Source organism: Ovis aries, chromosome 3 (genome assembly GCF_016772045.2).
Source record: "Ovis aries strain OAR_USU_Benz2616 breed Rambouillet chromosome 3, ARS-UI_Ramb_v3.0, whole genome shotgun sequence".
Classification (NCBI taxonomy): Eukaryota; Metazoa; Chordata; class Mammalia; order Artiodactyla; family Bovidae; genus Ovis; species Ovis aries.
In genome coordinates, this window is record NC_056056.1 from 203,612,746 (window position 1) to 203,638,708 (window position 25,963).

The 25,963-nt window shown below is 45.1% G+C and overlaps 1 protein-coding gene and 1 long non-coding RNA gene across 8 annotated transcripts in view; one reads left to right on the forward strand and one right to left on the reverse strand.

The window, feature by feature from the left end:
• ETV6 (ETS variant transcription factor 6) overlaps positions 1–25,963 on the reverse strand; it is a 289,292-nt gene that overhangs the window by 8,629 nt on the left and 254,700 nt on the right. For all 7 annotated transcript variants that reach the window (XM_042247522.2, XM_060413417.1, XM_060413416.1 and 4 more), the window contains 2 exons: positions 14,993–15,538; positions 1,078–1,220 (listed from right to left, as the gene is read on the reverse strand). In XM_042247522.2, the coding sequence (XP_042103456.1) occupies positions 1,078–1,220; positions 14,993–15,538 (689 nt within the window). The remainder of the gene's footprint in view (positions 1–1,077; positions 1,221–14,992; positions 15,539–25,963) is intronic.
• On the forward strand, positions 1,216–11,766 carry LOC121819203 (uncharacterized). The gene is made up of 3 exons (XR_006059429.2): positions 1,216–1,673; positions 3,824–3,996; positions 4,142–11,766. It is a non-coding gene; the product is annotated as an uncharacterized LOC121819203 (long non-coding RNA).

A 25,963-nucleotide genomic window follows, 5' to 3' on the forward strand; every position in this document is an offset into this window, starting at 1 on the left:
TTATCTCAATTTTCTTTTTTAAACAGGGGAATTCTTTTATTTCACTGTGATAAGAACACCAAACATGAGATCTATCCTCTTAAAGTTTTAAGTGGGTAATACAGCACTTAATACACTGTATTATATATAGGTACACTGTTGTACAGCAGACTCTAGAACTTACTCATCTTGATTAACAGAAGCTTTCTGTCCACTGGTTGGTAACTCCCCATTTTTCCCCCTCTTCCCAACCCCTGGCAACACCAGTTCACTCCCGGACTCAGTGAAATTTGTCTGTTTTAGATCTAACTTCTTTTAAGTGAAATCAGACAGTATCTGCCTTTCTGTGACTGGCTTATTTCACTCAGCATCCTGTCCTCAAGGTTCATCCACATTGCCACATGCAGCCGAATCTTTTTCAAAAGCATAATAATACTCCATTGTGTGTATATAGCTCGATTTCATTATCCATTCATCTATCTGTGATGTTGAGATTGTTTTGCCCACCTTTTACATCTATGTACTTTAATGATTTTTTTTTTTTTAACTATAAAAGACTAAATCTTTTAAATTCTAGTCCCTCTTCCCAAGCTGGAAAAACTGTGGGGCAGTCAGAATTCCTGCAGGGTTTGCTTTTCAGGGAGATGTTTTACAGTCAGAGGAGAAGCATTTTCTGTGTTGAACCGGGCTTTTGTGACCACGGGAGTGTCTAACGGAGTGGAACAGAAGCGACCCCTCCCAAGGCCCCTCGTGCGTGACAAAGTGCCGCAGTGCGTCTCTGGTCCCCAGTTCTTAATGCTGGCGTGGGCAGCAGCAGAGCCAGGCCATGGTGGGGGAATGATGGTTACTCATCATGAGGCCAATCAGACCGGGAGATGCTGAGTTAACTGCAGCCTGGCACGAGGGACACATGGAAAGGGGCATCTTTAATTACTTCCTTCCCTTTGCAACTGTCTTAATTGTTTGTCCAGTGAGGGATAAACTGAATAATTACGGGCCGACTTAGGAAGCAGAAGACAGACAATTACCCTCCAACCCAGGGACAAAAACTGGATTTGGGCCCTAGTTTATGGAACAAATGTCTGATGCTCTTTTTACCTTATGGTTTCCCCACAGTCGAGCAAGTCCATTGGGATCCACTATCCGGAATATTTTGGATTCTTTGTCCTCCCATCGGATGAAGTTTTCGTACCGGCTGTCAGAAAGCAATTGATAGACGTAATCCCAAAGCAGTCTACAGTCTATAGAGGAAAAGGGCAAGAAAACACCGTTGATAAGGCTGCTTGTAAGTATGAAGAGCAAGAATCAAGAAAATAATCGAGGAACTGCTTTTGCCCTCTTTGGATTGAGTCCAACCTCCTTGTTTTGGGAATTCCTTGGCAGTCTAGTGGTTAGGACTCTGCGCTTTCCCTGCCGAGGGTCCGGGTTCAATCCCGCAAGCCAAAACAAAAACAAAACTTTTATCAAGGCACAGAGAGACCTGAGAGATGGCGACCTTTGACCTGTGGAGGCCTTCGAGATCATCCTGGCCCAGACCCTCCCTCCCTGAAACCTCAGATGAAGACACAGCAACCTGGAAAGAGGAAAGGACTGGTCATGACCCATGATTTGAACTGGAGTAGAGCCCACAGGAGGGAAAGAACAAGCTCTAACAGGAAATGAATCGGTTCTGAAAAGGGGCTGAAGACTGGCAGGTAAAAGGGCAGAGAGTGCCCTTGTGTTCCAGAGAGGGTGGTGTGGTGTCAGGGTGGGGTGGAAGGTCCTTTGGTGGGGGGACAGTGAACAGATGGAGATGTGATAACTGAGGTTGGCTGTGGGAAAGGAAGACCCATGTGGTTTAAGAAAACAGTCACCTTAGAGCTACTTTGGAAGTTAATCGTTTTATTATAATGGAATCAGGGTAGAAAGGAACCCAGGGCAAAAAAAAAAAAAAAAAAAAATCCGTTTCTCCATGTGCAGAACGATGTTGGATCACTTGGTCAGGCAACGCATCTTCTTTAGCACAGGCCAGGTGCTGGGCTAGGCCTTGCCTTTTGGCTACGGGCTGGCAAATTCCACAAGAAGAGGCAGATTGCGCTCCTTGACCTTGTTCTAGTGCTTACTGGATTAGTGCCAGACGGGCTGTGGCCTGCTCCCCTGGCACAGCCTTGACAGGAGGATGGAGACAGATGTGGACTTTGCGGCTCCAGCTGACGCAGGACCAGCCTTGGAATGAGAGTCAGAAACTCACGTTCCCAGGTGTGCACTGTTGTTTTGGGGAGCACTGGCCAGCATGGCTGGTCGTAAATGAGCAATTATCGGACAATGTATATATGTTCTTTACTTTACCAGTGTTATTTCTAACCCTCACTCGGTGTGCCACCTCCTTCCTAATCCTCTTGGGCCCCAGGTCACAAGCGGATCTGAACTCTGGGGCTTCTGTATGGCCAGGAGCCACTTCCTTATACCAGGTGAGGCCTGGCACACCTGGGCAGGGGGAGCGTCTAATCTTGACTTGGGCTCAGAGCCAACACATTCACCTCCCAGAGCACAAAACACACCCTCCTTGGGCACACGTTTACAGGAGAAATCGAGTCAGGTTACACTGGGCAAGTGTTTTAAATCTCCCTGGGGTTCCTCCTTCATGAAAGGGACGTGACAACAGTGACTCTTTCTGGGACTGCTGTATGAGTGATGCTGCGAGTGAAGAAGACAGTAAGGAGTGTCACGATGATGCTGAGCGCTGGGTGCTGCTTGCAGGCACGGGGCCATGCGTGCCTCCAGCCACTTGCTTCTGACCCTCAGGACACCCGGTGCTGTTGCTATTCCTACTTCATGGCTGAGGAAGCTGGGGCTTAGAGGGTTTGGTCATCGGCTCAAAGGCATAGCTTATGACAGAGGTCAGAGCTGTCCCACACATCCTGCTGAGAACTCTTTTCTCAGAGAAGCTGGTTCACAGGTGTCTATTAGTCAAGCTTTAGGACTTTTCCAACCAAGATGAGCGTGTCCTTTGCAAAACCCAGCTTTCCCTCCGAACCGCAGAAGGAACTGGCACACAGTGCAGCATTTTCCAGGAGGGAAAAGTATGAAAGTGTCAGTCGCTCAGTTGTGTCTGACTCTGTGACCCCCATGGACTGTAGCCTGCCAGGCTCCTCTGTCCATGGGAGTTCTCCAGGCAAGAATCCTGGAGGGGTTGTCATTCCCTTCTCCAGGAGATCTTCCCCACCCATGGATTGTACTGGGCCTCCTGAATTGCAGGCAGATTTTACCATCTGAGCCACTAGGTAAGTATCTTTTAGGCAGCAACTGTGAAACTTAAATTGGACATCCATTAAAATGACAAGATTTTTTTTTTAAATCTACTTTTTCTTCAGTTATTTATGCTTTAAATGTCATGTCATATCTAGGAAATAGTTGCCTAATCCATGGACAGAAATACTGCTGCCTATGTTTTCTTCTAAGAGTTTTACATTTTCAGTTATCTTTTTTTAATTTATTTGGGTGCACTTAGATGCGGAACTTCTCTGACCAGGGATCCAACATGAGCCCCCTGAGTGGAAGCATGGAGTCGTAACCACTGGACCTCCAGGAAGTCTGACCATACATCTTTAGTATCCCTTACTGTATCCTTTTTTCCCCCGATTGATCTCTGTCTAAAATGTAATGTGGAGACTTCTCTGGCAGTCCAGTGGTTAAGACCCAGGTTCCTTCCCTGATCAGGGAAGCTAAGATCCCACACGGCTTACAGCCAGAAACTCAAAACATAATACAGGAGCAATACCGTATAACAAATCCAATAAAGATTTAAAAAATGGTGCACATTAAAAACAAAAATTGACATGTGGTTTCTTGTGTTTCACCAAAGAACCCGTGGTGTCCTTCTTAATTTCTGGCGTTTGAACCCTACGCTTACGAAAGCTGGCCAGCGATCTGTTACCAACCCTGCCTGATGCTGTGCTCGCTGTGCTCGTGGTTGCCAGAGGGGGAGCAGAGAGACAGCAAGGGGACCAGTCCCAGCAAGAGGAAGTACCTTGGGAGGTGCGTGCCACATGATCCCAGATTGAGAATAACCGAGCTCATTTTTAAGGCACTTGTAAGAGGGTGACTTCAGGCAAAGTGATGAAGCAGGCAGTGTCATTTTCCCTCTCTGCCACCTCCTCGTCTTATATCATTTTTTTTATAGGTGAAAGAGAACTGAAGTGAAAGAGTGAAGTCGCTCAGTTGTGTCCGACTCTTTGCGACCCTATGGACTGTAGCCCACCAGGCTCCTCCATCCATGGGATTCTCCAGGCAAGAGTACTGGAGTGGGTTGCCATTTCCTTCTCCAATAGAGAACTGAATTGCAGTTTAATTGTCCAGTTTGTGTCTTACTGTCAAACAGCAGATGGGTTTTAATTTCCGACAATCTCTTCCAAGTAGAAGCCATCTGACAGAATCAAATATTACCATAAAAAAACGCCCTTCCTCTAAGAGGAACAAAGGTGGTTTGTGAAGAGCTTCTTGTCCATGTTTCTTGACAGGGTTACAATCTTTTTTACCACCTAGAGGCTTGATGACACCTTTTGGATGCTTGTGGATGGGGAATAAGATTTTCTATAGTGAATCATTTAAATACAGTTTAATAATTAAAAAACTGATTTGGTCATCTTTAGCAGTTTGATAGAAAGAACTTTTTTTGCCCACATGAAGGTAAGTGATATATGGGCAGTCCTCTCAACCTCGAGAACTTCCTGGAGCTAAAATGTAAGATGAGTGTTGTCTTGACACCATCTGCTCAAGGATTTTCACTTTCATTGTTTCTGTTGCTTCTCTTTTACTGCCTTGTACATTCTATTTCTCATAAAATGGTGACGTGAGAACCAGACCATTTCTCATAGTAAGGGCTTAACCAGTTCTCGGTACCTACCACGCTGGGTTCTTCAGAGGCATCAAACTGAGAACTTTACACCGTAGATCATTTACTGAAAAAGGTCTAGAACATGATCTGTGTTTGGTTGGTACCTGGAAGGAAGGGTTTCCCAGAGAACGGACTTTACCTCTTGAGTTGTAAGACCATTTGTAGCCTGCAAACTTTTCTCTTTCATAAATGTGAAAAGAGCCCCAAACAAGCTGCAATTGATCATTTTAAATGACATTTAATCCAGCAAAGTCAACTTTAGCCGAGTAATAAAAATATGTTGATATTTAAGACATTGAGTTACTTGGTCACTAATGGAGGTAGCAACAGGAATTTTGTAGCACAAAGCAGTTGTTGAAGCTCACAGTATAAGTGGATTTTATTAACACTATTGATTCTTTTGTTGCTTTAGTTAAAAATTATGCCAGATGATAAAAATAACTACCTGACAGTTTTTTTCTTTAAAACAAAACAATTGAAATTCAAAGCCCAATGAGTTATTTTTAAGACTTTAGTTAAATAAAAAGGCAGATTCTTTTTAGTTCCCTGGGTCCTCTGAAGGCTGTTGCCATGGCCCACCAGCTGTTTTTCAGTTTTGTTAAAATCCATCCATGTCTGCACAGATACAATGTTCTTTGGTCATTAATAAAAACGCTTACTACTACTATATAATAAAAAGCATCAGGCTTTGAAAACAAATGTTCATCACATTACAAAACACTTGACTAGGCATGTGAGAAATAATCTTATATCACAAAGCGTTCATTACTTTAAGAGACACTCACCCAAAACTAAAACCCCCACGTGCCTTGAGAAGGAAGGCCCTGTAAACAAATGTGCACGATTTTGATTCTCTCTTCCACGGGAGGAAGCTTATAAAAGGGTTTAGTGGAGTGAAGTGTTATTTTCCAATTGCAGAAAGAGAGTTCTCTTTCCTGCTGGGTGAGGTACCCTGGGTATCCACAGTTAAAAGGCACTGTCAAAAAGAAAAGGAAAAAAAGAAAAACCCTTTCTGTGGTTAGGGAGAAATATTTTCCCTCCCACGCCTGTCTCTTACCAGAGACTCATTGTACAAGCTTATTGAGCAGACATTGTAAAAAGACGGGCAGGTCACACATAACCAACATGGTTTCCAAAAAAAAAAAAAAACGCAAAAACCATGCTAGACAAAACTGATGTTTAAAAAATCTGAGTGGGCAAGTCAAGCTATTGACCAGGGAATGTTTAATGATGGTGGTTAATTTAAATTTCAGGAAAGCGTCTAAGAAAGCAATTTTAGGTTGTCTTAACTGCCCAAATGGAATTTTAAATGAAGGTCTGTGAACTAGAGTTCTGTGGGTATAATCACCAACAAGGAGGGGCCTAGCGCCCCTGTCTCACTGCTTTCAAATCCTCATGAAAAGCTAACCAATTTATTTCGGGTTGAGCAACACGTAGGTAACACGCAACACAAAAAAGTTGCTTCTCTGCTTTACAGCAATGGTTCTAAACTAGGGGCAAGCTTGCCTGCTGTGCGGGGTGGGGGAGGCATTTGACAATGTCTGGGGACAATTTTGGTCATTATATCTGGGGTGGAGGATGCTGTGACAGAGGCCTGGGATGCTGCTAAAGATCTTATACAATATATAGCAAGTCCCCTATATACAAATGAGTTCCATTCCAAGAGTGCATTTGTTTAAGTCCAACTTGTTCACAAGTCCAACACAGTCTAGGTACCCAATTAACACAATCGGCTGTATAGTACTGTACTGTAATAGGTTTATAATACTTTTCACACAAATAGTACATAAAAAATATGATCATTTTTAATATTACAGTATAGTACCTTGAAGGCTTCCCTGGTGGTGCAACGGTAAAGAATCTGCCTGCCATTGCAGGAGACGCGGGTTCGATCCCTGGGTCAGGAAGATCCCCTGGAGAGGGAAATGGCAACCCACTCCAGTATTCTTGCCTGAGAAATTCCAGGGACAGGAGAGCCTGGTGGGCTATATAGTCCATGGGGTCGCAGGAGAGTCAGACATGACTGAGTACAAACACACAGTATCTTGAAAAGTACAGTAGTACCAGCTACATCACCGCTGCTTTTATTCTTGCTTCTGGACAGTCCAGGCTTGAATAAAGATATAGAGGGCTACTGTACTCTGTACAGTGCTGTAAAGCAAAGTACACAAGAGCACAACCACTTTAGAGAATACACACCAGACATGTGAACTAACTTAAGTGATTAGACATGGGATCCCACGTTTGCATCTTTGAAAGCTTGCAACTTGGAAGGTTCGTATGTAGGGGACTTACTGTAATGCACAAAAGAATGCCATCCCCCCGCCAACAAAGGATTATTTAACCGAAATATCGAGAGTGCCCAGCTTGAGAAACCTTGCTTACAGAAGCATGGGTTTTACACCATTGCAGGGGGGTGGCTGTCTGCAGCTATTTTTTTTTTTTTTTTCCTGCCTTGATTCTAGATGGGCCATTACCTAGAAGCAGAAAGCTGATAAATCCAGTGCAGCCAACCCTGTGCTGATACGCAGAGATGTGTTTACAGCAGGCAACTGCTTGTGCTCTGCTGTGGCGTAGGGAAACAGAAGCCATATGTGCACAGCAGCCAGCCGGGAGGGGGAGAAGCCGAGGCAGAGAACACAAATCTGTGCTTCCTGGCTTCACCGGAGCAGAGGGACCGCAGCTGCAAATGCCGCTAAACCTTCTCACCTTTGCTGGCAGGTGGTGTGGAGTGAGGCTGGGAAAGGCAGGAATCTGCAATCACGCCTTATAGCTGAGATCAAGCCTCCAGACAGATCCCAGTAAGACCTGCCCCTCTCCCTCAAATGCGGTGGCAGCGGGGAATTTGCATCCAGGCACCACTGGGACTAGGGATGCTGTTCCAGAAACGCACGCCTTTAAAACAAACTGGAACCTCTAGTCTCCTCAAGCCCCTTCTCTTATTTCCTATCCCATTACTGTGCTGGTACTGTGTTACCTTTTTAAAAAGGCCATCCTGAAACTTCCTTCTCTTTTAGGGCTTTCTTAGAGGTCCCAATGAAAAGAAAGCACAGTGACTCAGCTAGAGTGTGTAAAGCCAGGACACTTGGGAGACTCGAGGTGGAGTCTGCCGAAGTCTCCAAGGGTCTCCTCAAAATACAGTGGGCAAAGCCTCGGGGGAGGTGAGCAGGAAGGAAGAAGTCAGTCTCCAAGGAACCTAGGGTTCTTTGAAGGTCTGCACGTCAGAGGCCAGTATCACTTGGAACAAACGTTCAGACACAAGGCTTTGTTTGGGTCAAGGCCCCCACACCCACGCCGGTGGGCAGTGGTGCTGGCCGTACCCACTGTCCTCCCCTGTTCAACCCTTGAGCAGAGCAGGGACACTAACTTGTAGAAATTAACCTGTTTGTGCTAATATTTGCGTAGTATTTCTTTAGTGCTCAAGTGCCCAGAAATGGGAATTAGTATCTGCATTATTATCGATAAGGCAACTGGGCTTCAGCAATCTTAAGTACCTCAGCCTGGGAGTCAAAGGCTACATTCTAATTGTGTTGATTCCAGATGCTATATGCTCTTCCCCAGGAATCATCCGAGCAGCCGTGGATGAAGGCCCTGGGCCGGGAGCCAGAGAGGGCTCTGGGTCAACAGAGGGTTACCTGCCTGAGATAGCGTGGGAGGACATGGCTAAATCCCTGAGGCCCCTTGGCTTACTAAGATGATATCCCATGACCCTGTCCTTTTTTCCAAACACAATATCTATAAATGTGTGTGTGCATATTGCCACACCTTACCACAAAGGCTGCCCTCATCACTTGATACAATCCATCAAGACTGGCCTTTTAGGAGGTCTTTCTCTCTTCAGGGCTGCTCCTGAAGCAATACAAGTCCATGTATGTCCTGAGGATGAGCCCCCAGGTGCTGTCCCTGGAGTCTTGGGCTTATCTGATGTCTGATTAGATGATTAGAGGCTCCAGGGTTGAAAGTCTGTGCTTACAGAGCTCATCCAGCCAATAAAACCAGATTAAAAGAGGACGGTGCTCTGTGACAAGTAAGCAATATGGGAGACTCGATGTCTCCTTGATGAGAAACCTTTTGTTTCTGTTAAAAATACAACCTTGAGAGAGAATACATATATTCTCAGATCCTTTGAGGATCTCAGATTGCCAGGCCAGCATTATCAGAGGGTTGGAAGTGAAGTGCACAGGGCCTGGGGGTGGTGTGGGGAGAATTCTGTTTTATCTGCAGTAGAATCAACTCACCAGTGAGATCCTCAAACCATGAAGAAGCTCACGTTTGCAGAGAAAAGCGAGAGATGTCATCACCGACTCAATGAACATGTATCTGAGCAAACTCAGGGAGATGGTGAACAATAGGGAAGTCTGGTGTGGTGCAGTCCCTGGGGTTGCAAAGAGTCAGACACAACTGAACAACAATAGCAAAAGTTGTGAGGTAAGCATAGGACAAGATGTTCTCTATTTGGATGGTCCATGGACTTTGAACAACCAACTCTGTACAGGCTTCTATAGCCCCCACTTTTGTGGAGCAGATGAGTAACTTCGAATGGATTATCAACCACATTGCCAATGAATCTTGCTTCCTTAGCCGACTTTTTGGATTAAGGCCAAGGAAGGGATAAGCAATCTGGTAACTCAGGTTTTAGTGGAACTGTAGAAATTTAAGAAAGCCAAAATGACTTCGTTTTTTTCTTTTAAAACTGAGGTGTCTATGGTTAAAACCAAAGCGGGGAGCTTAGCTTGTCTGATGGCATTAAGTAAGAAGCACACTGCCTTCTGCCAGCGAGGACACCACATTTGGCATTTAGAGAAGCTTCACCCTATCACCGAGCAAAATGCCTGGCACAGAGAGAGACATGAGAATTTTAGAATGAGTGAATGATCTGAACTACACAGTTCAAGTAGGCAGCCCGACACTTTGTTCTTCAGCTGTATTTTATGTTAATAATGTTATTGTAAGTACTCTGGGCGGCTCAGCAATCAGCCTGCCATCAGGACTTATCTCCCTCCTTACATCGCTTGCCATTGTTCCCTCCACATGTCTTAGGCATGCCTCATTCTTTGAGGTGTAATTCCTGGAGAGCAACGACGGCATTTTCTACCCCGTGAATCCTCCATACCTATGATTTCAAAGCAGACTGTGCCCCAGAACAGGGAGCGGCAGACTCTTCCTGTAAAAGGCCCATCAGTAAATAGAATATTTCAGGCATTGTGGGCCGTCCTGTGTCAGCTGTACCTCCTCAACCCCGCCAAAGCAGCCACAGACAATACTAAGTGAATGGGTTTGGCCGTGTGCCAATAAAACTTGACTTACAAAGACAGGCGGTGGCTGACGTGGCCCATAGGCCAGCGTTTCCAGTCCCTGGGCCTAAGGAAACAAATGCCCTGGAAAGAACACTGGATGAAGCTCGAGGCTGAATGCTTGACATGCCCGAAGCTCAGTATCTCCATCTGTAAAAGATGCTTCTAGCTTTGAAGTCAATGAGTTGTAAGAATGATTTCCAATATTATACTGAAAACACAGCATCACCCTTGCTACCCTTCTTCAATTTATGGTGCTCACTGCCAGTACCAGTCTTTGGCTATGAAACACATCAGTGAGATGCAGGCCAGTAAAACTTTGGTGGGCTAAGAAAATGCTAGAAGGTGACATATGCTTTCACCTCCCCCAAGTAATCCTTTCCTGAAGATAACAGAAAATAGTGCAGAAAGAAGCAACTTGCTCAGCATCGCACATACCACTGGCTCTTCAGTTAAAAAAAACCAAAACAAAACAAAAACAAAACCCAGGAGGGAAAGCTATATGTACTTATAGCTGATTCACATTATTGTATGGCAGAAACCAAAGCAATATTGTAAAGCAATTATCCCCTAATTAAAAATAAATTAAAAAACAATCCAGGAATCTTCTCATTCCGTCCCACAAATGCCAGCCATTTCAACTTATTAAACTCAGTAACAGTCCTTATTCTTTGAAAAATAAACACCACCTTTCAAAATAAGCTACACGTTCTATTTCAATTGATCTAATTTGTGGTTTGTATTTAAACTGTCAACTACCTCCTAGATGAATATTTACTGAATATTTTACTGAATCTTTTAGTTTTTCTACCAGGTAAATACCTAAGTAAACTATCACAACTTGCATGCAATCTCTAAAGTGTATGATGCGTCCCAATTTCGGAGAGATCAAAACATGAGAAAAACTGAATTGAAAAATCCATTTTTAACAAACCTAGATTCTGGAGTTTACATTTCTATGTGAAACCTAGAACAAATATACTGGGGCTTATCTTGCTTTGGAGTTTTCTCTATCTAGAATGACCTCTTTTTCCTCTAATCTCTACTTGTTCATATTCTAAGCATTCACTAAGCCTAGCCAAAAGCCAGCTCCCCATGAAGGCCTCCTGACACCCCTACTCTGATCTCTTATAGCACTTAATGGGAGTCCCTGGAAGGTACCATGAGCTTCAGTTGTAGTCAATTGTCTTCAGCTCTTTCACAACAAAGACTGTGTCTTACAATCTCCTCGAACACCCAACCCCCATGAATGCAGATGAGTGCCATAAACACAGAAGGTGTCCAGAGGCATATGCCCAGGACTGAGTGGACAAGACCTTTTCATCCACAGTCACAAGCACTGTTCTTACCCATATCCTCCAGCTACAGTCTCTGTCAGCGTGACACAGCAGCACCTTTGGTGCCCTCTAGGCTCAGATGGCCAGTTCAAGTGCGATGCATGAAGCAGGGCACCCAAAGCTGGTGCTCTGGGACAGCCCTGAGGGATGGGGTGGGGAGGGGGTTCTTCAGGATGGAGGGGACACATGTATATCTATGGCCAATTCATGTTGATGTACAGCAAAAACCATCACAATATTGTAATTATCTCCTAATTAAAATAAATAAATATAAAAAAAGCATAAGGAGCTAAGTTTTCTCACCTAAAAGCTGCTTTATAGAGATCTGAAGGGCTTTTATCACTGTTCAGTAATGAAAGGACTTCACACTGTACGTAAGAATCACTCAATGAATTCGACTGCCAATAAAAGAATAAATTCCACAAGGATCTGAGTTGTTCACGAAGATACCAAAATGGGGTGGAGAGACAGGGAGATCCCAAATGAAACAAAGGAGCCTGGAATTATGATGGGTTCTATTCACAGGGTCACAGGATTAAGACTAAATATTAGATCATAGATTTCCATCTTCTTTCACCCTTCAGAAACACTGCCTTTTGATTATATTAGCTAATCTTGGATTTGGTCAAATTACTGAGCACAGACATATGGAAATTATGAAATCTGGGAATATACCAACAGAGTAGAACAATTTTTAAGACAGCCATATTAAAAAATTTCTAGACCTACTAAACAAGGGAAAAACAGCTCTAAGTCTAAACAATTTAACTTGACACATGGGGCTTATCACGGATTCCTAAGAAGTCTGTGGCGAAGACGGCATTACAGAGGAGGTGACAAGACAGATGGTGATCAGGAAGTGGGGGGGGGGGACGGTGCTAGCGAGGGCTGTCCTGTAGCCACATCACCCAGCCACCATGGCCTCCACTTCTCTGCGCTCAGTTTCCTCCATGGTTTCCCCTGGAAATGATCCCTTCCATATAAAATGAATTCAGCAATGACTAGCTCCTTTTGCAGAGCTGTCCTGAGGATTACAAACAAGTAGCAAGTACCCTCAGAATGTTCAGAACTGCTGTACAGACCATGCAAGAAACAAGACAAACACGGCAGATCCAGACAAGAAGGGAATGCCTGGAAAGCTCAAAACAGGTCATTTATATTACTCACAGGAATACACTGACCCCATGTTCTTCCTCCATCTATCTGCGAAGCACACATGCTTTGCAGAATAAGCAAAGCTACGTTGACCCCTGTTCTTTCTTTTCACAATATTTTTTTCTCCCCATCATTAAAAAAACTTTACGTAAAGGTAGATAGAACAATAACGTAAATCTCTATGCATCCAATACCCAGCCATATAGCCCTTGGGTTATAACTAACCTTATTTTAGCCACAGAAGGAAATGACAACCCACTCCAGTATTCCTGCCTGGGAATTCCCATAGACAGAGGAGCCTGGTGGGCTACGGTCCATGGGATCGCAGAGTTGGACATGACTTAGCGAATGAACCACCACAACTATGCATTCCTCACTCCCAGCCCTGTGGGATGCTTTTGAATCACATTCTAAGCATAGACCATTTCACTTTTCATAGTTTTGTTTTTTTTTTTTTTTCTTTTTGAAACATGTAAGTCATAGCTCTTTGATTTTCTTGATTCAACATTCCTGATGTAACTTATTTAGTGGTAAAATTGAGGTGCTATCAGAGGTGCCCTTGGGGCCAGAGAAAAATTTAGAAACAAATGACTTCAACAAAAAAGAGACAGCAAGTCAAGACAGAGGTGAAGTAGCCTTAGGACCTGTGTTATCATGATGTTGTGAGCCTTGCTTCATCCTGTGATTCAGCTGGATCTCAGTCCTGCAGCATCAGCTCAAGGAGGAAGGAGAATGTCTCACGTTTCCCTGGACAGTGTGACCTCTCTTCTGCCTCCATGTCTCTCTTGCACTGTTCTTTAGTTGCTAAGTTGTGTCTGACTCTTTGCGACCCCCTGGACTGTAGCCCACCAGGCTCCTCTATCCATGGGATTTCCCATGCAAGAATACTGGAGTGGGTTGCCATTTTCTCCTCCAGGGGAATCTTCCTGACCTAGGGATCAAACCCATGTCTCCTGTGTCTCCAGCATTGTCAGGCAGATTCTTTACCACTGAGCCACCAGGGAAGCCAGTCTTCCCGTTACTGGACCCATAACCACTTTCAACTTTGAGCTATCTTCCTTCCTCAATTCCTCCAGTCAAAATGCTTCTTACTGGGACTTTTCTGGTGGTCCAGTGGCTAAGATTCCACACTCCCAATGCAGGGGGGGGCTGGGTTCCATCCCTGGTGGGGGAACTAGATCCCACATGCCACAACTAAGAGTTTGCATTCCACAGCTAAGATCCAGCACAGTCAAATAAATAAAATATTAAAAACTTTTTTCTCTGCATTGCATCCACACCACACAATAGGTACTCAATAAATGCTTGTGCTTCGACTGAACGGGGCAGAGGGCTTATCTCCTTTTGTCTTATACCTTAGTGGTTTTCACACTTCTCTCTCCTAGTAAATTTTAAATCCCCAAGGAAGTAATTGTGTTTAATCAGCTCTGTGTCCTCTACGTCCTAATGAGTTTATCTGCACACAGTAAGTGCTCAAAAAGTGTCTCGTGACCAGAGAGAAGCTCTAGGAAAAGCCCTAACTTTGCCAAGAGGTGAGAGGATTATAAAAGCTTCTGGAGAATGACTTCATGTAAATTATGGGCTGCTGCTGCTGCTGCTAAGTCGCTTCAGTCGTGTCCGACTCTGTGCGACCCCAGAGACAGCAGCCCACCAGGCTCCCCTGTCCCTGAGATTCTCCAGGCAAAAACACTGGAGTGGGTTGTCATTTCCTTCTCCACATGAGCAAAAATACAACATGGTGATTTTTTTCACTGGTTTCTCATCTCAGGGAAACAAATTTGGGCTTGTCATCATCAAAGGAAAAGAATTCGGGCGTGGCTTCCTCTGTGCAAATGACCGAACAACACCCTAATCCTACTTTTCTCTTCTGCCTCTTCCCAAGGTGAAGGCTACATGGAGTTACTGCCCAGAGGATGGAAATCCAGGCCTGAATCTGAGACAGAGGTCCTCTGTGCTGTGCCTGCTCATTAATTAGCCACTGGAAACTCCAGGACAGAGCCATTAACATGCTCATAAACCTTTGATTTTAAATGTTTTCGCTTAGCCACAATCCTAATGTGACTCTCCTTGTAAGCTGGTCGGAGGACATTTGTTTCTTCACATTTCTGAGGCTCATTAACTCCAGCAGCCCAGCGCCTCATTAACTAGCCCATTTAGGGAATTTCGTCTCCTGCCGGCAAAGCCTCCATCCCCTGCCTCCCAGAGCCTCTGGAGGGCAGCTAATTGGGACTGCGTGGGGGCTCCCGGGAGGGCGGGGGGCTCACCCACCAGCTATCAAAGCCTCCTCCCTCCCCCTGGCCTTCCAGAGCCTCTGGAGGGCACCTAATTGGGAGGGCGGGGGGCTCACCCACCTGCTATCCTCCCGATGGGCACAGCGTGCTCCTCGGGTGGTGAGACGGAGACCATGATGTGGTTCATGTAGGCCAGGTCCTCCCGATGCGAGAGGTTGATGGGCTTCCCTTCCCGGTGCAGCCCGTCCTCGGAGAGCCGTGGCTGCTTGAAATCCACGGAGTGTCGGGGGTTCAGGATCAGAGGGTGCATGATCGGGCTGGGCATCAGCTGGATGACCCGCGTGCCCTCCTGCCGGGGGCTGGAGGGCCTCGGGTGGGGCTCGGATGACGGTGGGCAGTGGTTGTTCTCCATGGGAGACACTGACAGCGGGTAGGGCTCCTGGTGGTTGTTCTCCTGGTGGAGCCTCGGTCCCTGGGCCCTCTCGGCTGGGGAGAGGCGGCGGATCATGTTGTCCAGGGGGGACCGTAGGGGCCGCTGCTCGGGGTCGGGAGAAGGCCGGTGGTTTGTTGTGATGGGCGACCTGGAACGGTGCAACAGTTCAATGGTGGGAGGGTTCTGGTGTACGTTCTCGGCCGACGGCCTCGAGGTCCTCTGGACACCGTTATCTGTGGGGCAGAGGGAAGGACAGTCAGAGACCCCGATGGATGCTCAGGGGAGGGAACCCCACAACAGTTGTAAAGGTGACAAGCATGGAGCACATGCAGGTGAGGGAAGACCCTTTCCCCCCAGATGTGGGGTCTTTTTCCCTGCTTAAAAAAAATTAAATTGCACATACTTGAAATTCTTTCCCTGCCCCTGGAGAAGCGAAGAATTTCTGCCAGTATTCCAATTATCACCTATTCGTGGCTTATAAACACAAGGAAGCCACACACTCATTCTTTATTCATTCTTTATCTTTTTGTTACTTGACTCTTTGGTGTGGTTTTTCAGGGCCCTTGAGGGTCTCTCTCGAGAGGCTTTCACCGACTTACATTTTCATAACCCAATTTTCATATTCTCTGCTTCCAGGAGTTGTTGCTATTAATGATAAAGATGATGAAAATAATAAAGCAATTACTGTATATTCTATGGATTGGATTATATTGTTTAAAATTTACAACACACCCTGGTGACTCAGATGGTAAAGAATCTGCCTGCAATGCAAGAGACCTCAGGTTTGACCCCTGGGTCAGGAAGATTCCCTACAGAATGGAATGGCAACCCACTCCAGTATTCTTTCCTGGAGAATTCCATGGTCAGGGGAGCCTGGGGGCCTACAGTCCACGGAGTCACAACGCATTGGACACAACTGAAGCCACTAATCCTTTGACACAAGTAGAAGATGCTGCCGTTACTCCTGTTTATAACAGGAGAGAAAAATGGAGGCATAAAGAAGGTAAGCAGGGACCTCCCTGGCAGTCCAGTGGTTAAGAATCTGCCTTGCAATGAAGGGGAGAAAGATTCAATCCCTGTCAGGGAACTATGATTCCACATATCCCCAGGCAACTAAGCCCGCACGATCTATAGCCCATGGACCACAAGCTGAGAGTCCGAGCGCCCATGGCAAAAGATCCCACATGATGCGATAAAGATCTTGTGTGCCCCAACTAAGACTGACACAGTCAAATAAACAAATATTCTTAAATAAAAAGTTAAGCAACTTGCCCAAAGTCACCCAGATAAACTCTAGTCAGATTCTATAGCCTTATATGCCCACTAGAGCATCTACCTCTTTGCTATGTAGAAACTGGGGGCAGCAGAGGGTGGTGTGGGGTCAGGTGGGGGGAGTTGTATCAAACCCTGCTCTGAGCAGGCACAGTGGGCCTGATTTACAATGACAGTCTCGCACTTTAAAGAACATTTAGAATCATGTTGTTTCTGAATGCACAGTCCCTACAAATGGTCAGACAGGTAGAGTGAAGGAGGAAGAGTGGACCCCTGACAATAAATGCCTCCATCCTATCCCACCTGAACGCTCCAGCTGGAGACGTTTGAGCAAAGACAACATCAGGAGTGTACACAGCTCAGTAGCAGAAGTAGCTCCATGGGCTGGGATGAGGGAGGGACCAGCAAACATAGAGCTTTAGGAGGCCCTGTTCTTAACAGGGTCAGAAGTGCAGAAATCTGCCTACAGACACGGAGCTTTCTCCAGAGTCCCCCACTCATCTCAGTGAGGTTTCTCTGGCCACATCTATTCCCAGAGCTGTTTCACCAAAAGCATGCGTATACCTGCAGGTCCTTGTTCTGGTCAAAGACTTGTCCATGGTTCTAAGTAAAGCAAGACAAAGTAATCTCCTTTCACCATGACGTCAGTATCTATATGAAGAACATATAAAGAGGACCTGGGAATCTGATAGGGTTAGCACACAAGAGTCGAAGGCGGTCATTTCTTAAAGTTTAACACGGGGATAACAGGAAAATGGGGACTCTGCTAGATCCCATCAATCATGAGATGGTGAACAAAAGGAATGCTGTTCGTGGTCATCTGTCTGAAAGCAAGGGGCTTACTTTATAATCACTATATAACATGCTGCTATGAATTTAAAAGTGCTTAGCCATTCGATTGGCTTCCCAGGTGGTTCAGTGGTGCTTCAGCCTGCAACGCAGGAGATGCCAGAAATGCAGGTTTGATCCCTAGGTCAGGAAGATCCCTTGGAGGAGGAAATGGCAACCCACTCCAATATTCTTCCCTGGAGAATCCCATGGGCAGAGAAGCCTGGCAGGCTACAGTCCATAAAGTCACAAAGAATTGGACATGACTAAGCATGCACACAATCATTGGAATAGCTACCGACAGAAGACTGGTTTAACACATCAGAGTCTCTCTCTAAATGGTGAAGGATACACAGCTATAAAATGGAATAAGGAGTACCTTGATATTGTGCTAAGGACCAGTCTCCAGGCGCTATGGCTAGATAAGTAACGTAAGGTGAAGTTCTATGGTATGCTCTCATTTTTCTCCTCATAAAGAGGATTCCAGTTTCAATAATGGCAGAGTGACTTGTAGCAGACTAACTTTCCTGTGTGTCTGGATAAAACGTATTTATAAAAGTTATTGAGGGACTTCCTTGGTGGTTCAGTGGTTAAGACTCTGTGCTTCCAATGCAGGGGGTATAGATTCAATCCCTGGTCAGGGAACTAAGATCCCACATGCTTTGAGGTGCGGCCAAAAAAAAGTTATTGAGGGGATTTTAGTCTTGCAAGAAAGGAACTGTCCAGAGTGAGATCCAACTTTATACAGCTTTCACCCAGACAGTAAAGAATCTGCCTGCAATATGGGAGACCTGGGTTTGATCCCTGGGTTGGGAAGATCCCCTGGAGAAGGGAATAGCTACCCACTCAGCAGTATTCTCGCCTGGAGAATTCCATGGACAGAGGAGCCTGGTGGGCTACAGTCTATGGGGTTGCAAAGAATCAGACATGACTCAGTGACTTTCACTTTTTCACCCAGAGTGACCTCTCCAGTCTATGTAGTCTGGGGCAGCTAGAAAAAGAACAGAAAGTTGCTTGAGATGCCAGGGATAGAGTATGAAGCTACCAGAAGGGAGAGGGGGCGAAAACCAAAAACCTGAGAAAATTTCAATAAAGAAGGGAGCCTCAGCCACCAACGGGCACATAAAATTCTCCCAAATCCTTAACATGTGCTCCTAAACAGCAATGTGCAGGGGAAACTCCAAGGAGCTCAATGAAAGGCAACAGCTGTATGGTTTAAAGACATGAGCAGAAATCTCAGCTGCTGGTCGCAGTACTAGAGGCAGAGTTCAGAGTTGGAGATCTATCAAGAAGACTCTGAAAACACCTCAGGCTATACCCCAGAACGGTCGTACCTTTGGAGTAAGGACTAGTGCTCTAGGAAAAAGGGATCTGCCTGAGGACTAAAGGTAAAACCGGAATAGATGTTCCCTAGCCAATTATAAGATCTAGCCTCCACAAAATCAAAGTGATCAGCCAGTTATTTAACTGGTAGCAGGAAAATCAACACTCTTCAGGGGAATATAACATAATCCAGCATCTCTATAACATGTTATTTATAATATTAAGTATCCACCAAAGATTTTCTAGACATGTAAAGAAACATAAAAATATGACCCATATTCAAGAAGGAAGGCAAGCAATAGAAAGAGGCTCAGATAATCTAGATACTGGAAGGAGCCAATAAGAACTTTAAAATAGCTATTATAAATAAGTTCAAATACTTAAAGATAATGGTGGTAATGACTGATAACAGATGAAGATCATCCGAAGAGAAAAAGGAACTCTCAAAAAAGGTTTCTGAACTGAAAAATACAGTATTTGAAATAATGGACAGACTTAGCAGATGGGAGATGGTTTAGCAAATATGAAAACAGATCAATAAAGACAAAGAAATAGATCTTCAGTGACCTGTGGGAACAGTATGAAATGGTCTAAAAGAGATGTAATTGAAGTTCAAGAAAGTGAGATTTTTTTTTTTTTTTAACAGAGGAGGGTTTTTACCTCCCACCAACACATTGGACAGGGAGGCCTGGTGTGCTGCGATTCATGGGGTCGCAAGGAGTCGGACACGACTGAGTGCCTGAACTGAACTGAAAACATTCTTAAAAACTGTGTTATTTTAAAGCAAATTATAGATTTTGATGGTGGTGGTTTAGTTGCTAAGTTGTGTCTGACTCTTGCGACTCTATGGACTGTAGCTTGCTAGGCTCCTCTGTCCATGGGCTTTCCTAGGCAAGAATACTGGAGTGGATTGCCATTTCTTTCTCCAGGGGATATTCCCTACCCAGGGATTGAACCCACGTCTCCAGCATTGGCAGGCAGACTCTTTACCACTGAGCCACCAGGGAAGCCCCAGAAATTCTGATATCCTATCCTAAATACTTATGTGCTCATCTAAGAAAATAAGAGTCGGACACAACTGAGCGACTGAACTGAACTGAACTGAAGAAAATAAGATGATTTTCCTGCACAGTCACTGTAACATTGTCAAACAAGAAAAAACAAAGAATGAGGGGGGGGGGAAATAAAGAAGAAATAATGGCCAAACTGTCTTCAATTTGTTAATAACAGCAGCAATATACAAACTTAAAGATCCAAGAAGCTCAGAAAATTCCAAATAGGATAAATACAAAGAAAGCCACATCCAGGCACACAAACTGCTGAAAACCAAAAATAAACAGAAAATTGTGAAAGCAACCAGAGAGAAAATACACAGGGGGAAAGTTAGACTAACTATGGCTAACTTCTTTTTTAAATACCTAGAGAGAGAGTGCGCGAGCATGTGCACGAGAAAAATAAGGACAGACTTCCCTGGTGGTGCAGCAGCTAGGACTCTATGCTCCCAAGGCAGGGGGCCTGAATTTGATCCCTGGTCAGGGAACCATATGCCACAACTAAAGAGTGTGCATGCCTCAGCTAAGACCCAGCACTGCCAAATACATAAATAATAAAAAATTAAATATTAAGAAAAGATATGGATGGAGACCTATAGATTGAAAGAGACTTAAGAAACACGTCAACTTTTTGCAATGAAAAAGCAGATCCTTGCTTAGCTTGTGATTCAAACCAACTGTAAAAACATTTATGCAATAGCTGGAAAATGTGACATTAAGAAAATAGCTGATGATACTGAGGAACTATTAGTTTTCAGGTGATATGATGGCTCAGTGGTTATGATTTTATAAAGGAATTAAAGTGCTTAATCAACCTTGCAAGGGTATAGGTTGGGATGACAAGTCCTAACTTCCTCACTTTAATTTCAATGCAGACAAAAGCTTGCAGGACACTGATTAGCCCAGGAGTTAACTTTAATGGCTGAAATTATTAGTATGACAGAAATGATCTGCAATCATCTGGGGACGAGGCAAATTTTTCTTTCCATAGCTAATATGGATCTTAATCCTGCATCCACAAAAATGAATTTCTCTTTTGTCCACGTCACAGAATATCATCATTGTAAGCAATATTTAAGGCAGTTGCATTTTGAAGTTTCATATATTTTATTCTAAATGCCATTTATAGAATGTCTCCCTTTCCTTAAAAGCTTATTAAGGTTTAAAAATACTTAAGGATGATGAAGACCATGTACTGAGAAATCCTATTTCCTGAATCCATTTCCTGTCTTACAAATTTCAAAACGGACACAGGCTTTGGCCAGCAGCCTGGTTACCTGCAGGTTTTCTTTGATGTCCTAGGCGTCAAGGCTCAGTGGAAGGGTGTGCACTTGGGGCAAGCCTTAGGAAGTCTGGGAGGACTATGAGAGGAAGAACTTTTCATGCCAAGGGTAAAAGAGGAACTGATGTAATGTCCTGGAGAGATTTCACTCTCTGTTCCTGCCCAGATTTTGGGAACAATGAGGGAGAGAGACAGTGCTCTGGCTTATCCATCTCTGATGTTACTTTTGACTCAGGATCTGGGCAGAAACAGGACTTGGATGGGCTTGATTTATTTATTTCTCTGCAGACACCACTGAAAGAGGAAGTACTTGATGAAGTTGATAACATTAACTGTGGAGAACTGGAACAGAGGGTATTTAATTCCAGGCTCCTGGTGGTCTGGGCACAACCACTGTCAAGGCTGAAAGGTCTGCAATGAGCCCTTCCAAGCTTTGTTTCAGTTTGCAAAAAGCACGCGCCCACGTATGGAGAGGGCTCTGATGTTGCTACCCTGCTGCCTCTGTTATTATAAGTTGGCAGCAGGGTATGGAAACTTATGAGACCAGAGCCGCCAGGCAGAGAAGCTCCGGACACAGGAAATGCACTCAGCGGACAGTGGGTGCATTAAATCCCCTAGATGTAGGAGTCTTCTGTCTAAAACAAGAAGATGTTTTTTTGGTCTGGCCTTGATGTCTGGGTTTGTTCTTGGTGAACTGCCCAGCTGGAAAACTGGGAAATTATCCACATTGCCCTTGGTCTGAAGGTCTTGATATAGTAGGGAAACGTACAAGGAAGAGAGAGGAAAGGCCACATACAATTGGTCACTTGGGATTTAGAAAGGGGGTGGGGTGCAGTGGGGCAGGGAATGTAGCTGGGACTGGTAGGGGACCTCCTTCTGGTGGAAAGTACTTTCTGACCCCAAACCTTTCTCCTTGTAGACCTCTTCTAGACACAAATAACCCCTTCTTCTCACTACCAAAAAGCCCCCAATAAGGTGGGACCTTAAATGTGATGGTCACAAAAAGAAGTTTGATTTCTTTTCTCATCCTCTTTCCTTTTATTTATTAGTAAAGTTTCTCTACTTAAAATTCATCAAAATTCAACCCCACTTAATCACACTGGGCTTCCTTGGTGGCTCAGATGGTAAAGAATCTGCCTGCAATGCAGGAAACCCAGGTTTGATCCCTGCGTTGAGAAGACCCTCTGGAGAAGGAAAAGCCTACCCACTCCGGCATTCTTGCCTGGAGAACTGCATGGACAGTCCATGCGGTCCCAAAGAGTCTGATGTGACTGAGTGACTAACACTTCCCACTTATTCACATTATGTAATGAATAACTAGTAGAACTTAAAAACAAAGCAAAACTGCCTTTGGTTAAACTCTTGGTTTTTGACTAGGAAATTTCCAGGGTAGAGCAGAGGCTAAGGTCAAGTTTATGTCTCCCGTACCAGGATCACCTTTCCCTGTTGTGTTATCCCTAAGGCTATGGATGATAATAAGAGCCATTGGTCAGGGAGATACAAATCAACAGGCCCAGCAGGTAACTCTCACTCATCATCCTCAGTACACTGGGATCCAGATTTTTTTTCTCCCTGAAAACACCATTTCCCAGCTGTTTTGTAGAAGATTAGCAGAAACCATGTGTGATAGAAAGACCTACACAAAAATTAAAGACTCTAGGTCTTGAGATGGAATTGAAAATAGATTTCATACATATAGTCAGGCTCTGTCACTTCTGTTAGGAGTTGATTTGTGCTCCCCCACTCCCAAATTCATGTGTTGAAGTCACCACCCCCCTAGTACTCCACAAAGAGATCTTATTTGGGAAAAGGGTCATTGCAGATGTATTTGGGTAAGAGAAGGTCATACTGGAGTAGGGGGCCCCTATTCTGACATGACTGCTGCCCCCCTGAACAAGGGAGGCTGGACACAGACATGCACATGCTGCATAAACCGGAGAGGTATGTTTTGTCACAGTCCTTACAATACGAACTGAAGCAAAGACCTTTCGGTGATGCCAACCATACGTGTGGTAGTCTTTCAGATGCACAGTATGTGAAGAGTAAGGAAATGTGGTCCTGGCTCTCACGGGTATCATAGTCTCATGGAAAAGGCAGACATGGGAAAACAACAACAGAAGCCTACAGGTGCTGAATGAAGAGTCAAGGGACACAGGAGGTAAGCCACGCAAGACCCATAAGCTAAGGATCTCCAAAAATTGCTGGCAAACCACCAGATGCTGGGAGAGACACAGCACAGATATCCCCCCAGCTTCAGAAGGAACCCATCTTGCTGAGACCTTGCTCTTGGACTTCCAGCCTCTAGAACTCTGAAGCAATGCACTTCTGTTGTTCAAGCCATCCAGTGCATGGCAGCCCTAGAAACTATCCCTGCTATCGCCTTTCCAGGATGTTCAGCTAAGACTTCCCACTGACTCTGTGCCTGTCCATTTCAGTGTTCCCATCTCACTCAACTGCCTCATTCAGCGGTCACTGAATTCCCCTGTAGGCCCCGAGAAGAAAACTGCCCTAGCTTGGAGTGTAGGATTCACACAGGTCTGAGGTCAAACACAGTAAATCCTCTGGAAGTGTCTAGAATTTTATAATCATTGGGTGAAAGGGGTTGAAAGAAACTAAACATGGGAATTCCCTGGCTGTCCAGTGGTTAGGACTCTGCGCTCTCACTGCTGAGGGCTCAGGTTTGATTCCTGGTCAGGCAACTAAGATCATACAAGCTGTGTGGTGTGGCCAAACACTAAAAAAGAAACAAAACAGAGGACGTGTAGGGCTCTGAGGCTTAATCTTCATCACTGTGTGCGGGATGGCCTCCAAAGGGCCACCCCTGTTGGTGGTTCAGTGCAGACAGTGTGGGCAAGTCCACATCAGCCATAAAGGGGGCTCTGTGCTCCTGGCTGGACACTGGCTCTGCTCTTTGCAGGGGATGCAGAGGAGTTTCCCTCAGTCTCAAGAAAGCCCCATAAAAGAAGTGAATGGAGAAATCAAGCAATCAGGCTGCAGATGAGCCAAGTGGCCATTTGGAGGTAAATACTGTGAGCCATTTACAGGGAGGGGGTAAGGTAGTACAAGGGTCAGAGGGGAAAGAGCAAGATGATGTCATCAGAGGACTTCCTTCTCTGGAGGTGAGCCCAGTCCCCCACTAGCTCCCTTGTGTGCACGCCTGCTAAGTTGCTTCAGTCGTGTCTGACTCTTTGCGACCCCATGGACTGTAGCCCACCAGGCTCCTCTGTCCATGGGATTCTCCAGGTAAGAACACTGGAGTGGATTGCCATGCCCTCCTCCTGGGGATTTTCCTGACTCAGGGACTGAACCTGTGCCTCTTATCTCTCCTGCATTGGCAGGCAGTTTCTTTACCACTAGCATCACCTGGGAAGCCCTCTGAGCCCTTATCTCAAAGAAATCAGATGGCAGTTCCCAAGGGGTAAGAGAAGGGACTGATGTTGAAGCTGAAACTCCAATACTTTGGCCACCTGATGGGAAGAGCTGACTCACTGGAAAAGACTCTGATGCTGGGAAAGGTTGAAGGCAGGAGGAGAAGGGGATGACAGAGGATGAGATGGTTGGATGGCATCACTGACTCAATGAACATGAGTTTGAGTAAACTCTGGGAGTTGGTGATGGACAGAGAGGCCTGGCATGCTGCGGTCCATGGGGTCGCAAAGAGTCAGACACGACTGCGTGACTGACCTGAACTGAAGAGGAAGTCTCCTGAACACTTCCTGGTTACTTAGGGAGAATTATTCCTGTGTATTAAGGATCTCTGGACCCTAAAACATTTAGCTCAATATAGCAAGTTAGCCTCTGGATTAAGGACAGCCTCCACACCCCTGGAGAACAGAGGAGGCAGGGAAGGGGCATGGGTCCCCCTCAGCAGGAGGCTGATGATACAATGGATGAAAAGCAGTTCTGTGCACCACCCAGGGTCTCCACGAGGTCCCATCACAACCTCATTCTGCATCAGGGACCAGGCCAGGGGTGAAAGGTCATGCTGCCCTGGGCCATGACACATAAGAGGCAAAGCAGGAAGAGGTGGCCCTGGAGAGGAAAGCGGGGTAAGGAAGAGAGGAATGAGGCTTAGTGCAGAGGAAAGTGCTTGGGTGCTCTGACACCGGGGACAACAGAAAGTCCTGGTGGGACCTTGTTACCTCTGCTGAACTCCACAGTCACAGGGATGAAAGGGTAGCAGAATATGGTGATTGTCAGAGCTGAGGGTGAGAGGAGACGGACAGATTAATAGAAAGATTCCAAAGGTTCGTGGGGAACCTATCATGTGTGAGGTACACAAAGAGTAGGCATCGCTTATTTTCAAAACAGCCTGTGTTCTTGATTAAGGCTGGCACTTTAAATGTACTTCCCCATACAAGTCCTGCTATAGATGGCACCTGGTTAACCCATGAGGAAGTCCTAGGATAATGGTGTGGGCAGGGAACAGGCCTTTCCTATGTCTGGATGCAGAAATCTGGTGTTTGCACAAAGTACATGGTATTGCAATAAAGGGAACAGTTAGGAAAATTGGAATCGGAATAGCATAGGGAACTGTAATCAATATTTTGTGATAACCTATAAGAGAAAAGAATTGGAAAAGATATATATAGAGATATATCTATGTCTGTCTGTCTGTGGGAGATTTTTGTCCTGTTAAGTCCATTTATCCTGGGGCAGTCAATGATCCAAATGGGTTAATTCAGGCCAATTTAGTATGAGGTTTTAACATCATTAACTGAAGACATACACTAGGGTCTCAAAAGTTACCTCTGACTCTTTTTTGGTTTACATATACCAGCTTCAAGTATAGATGGTCCCAGACATGATGGATTGACTTAGCAATTTTTTAACTTTACGTTGCTAGGACAGTGATATGCATTAGGTAGAAATGACACTTCAAAATTTTGAATTTCAGTCTT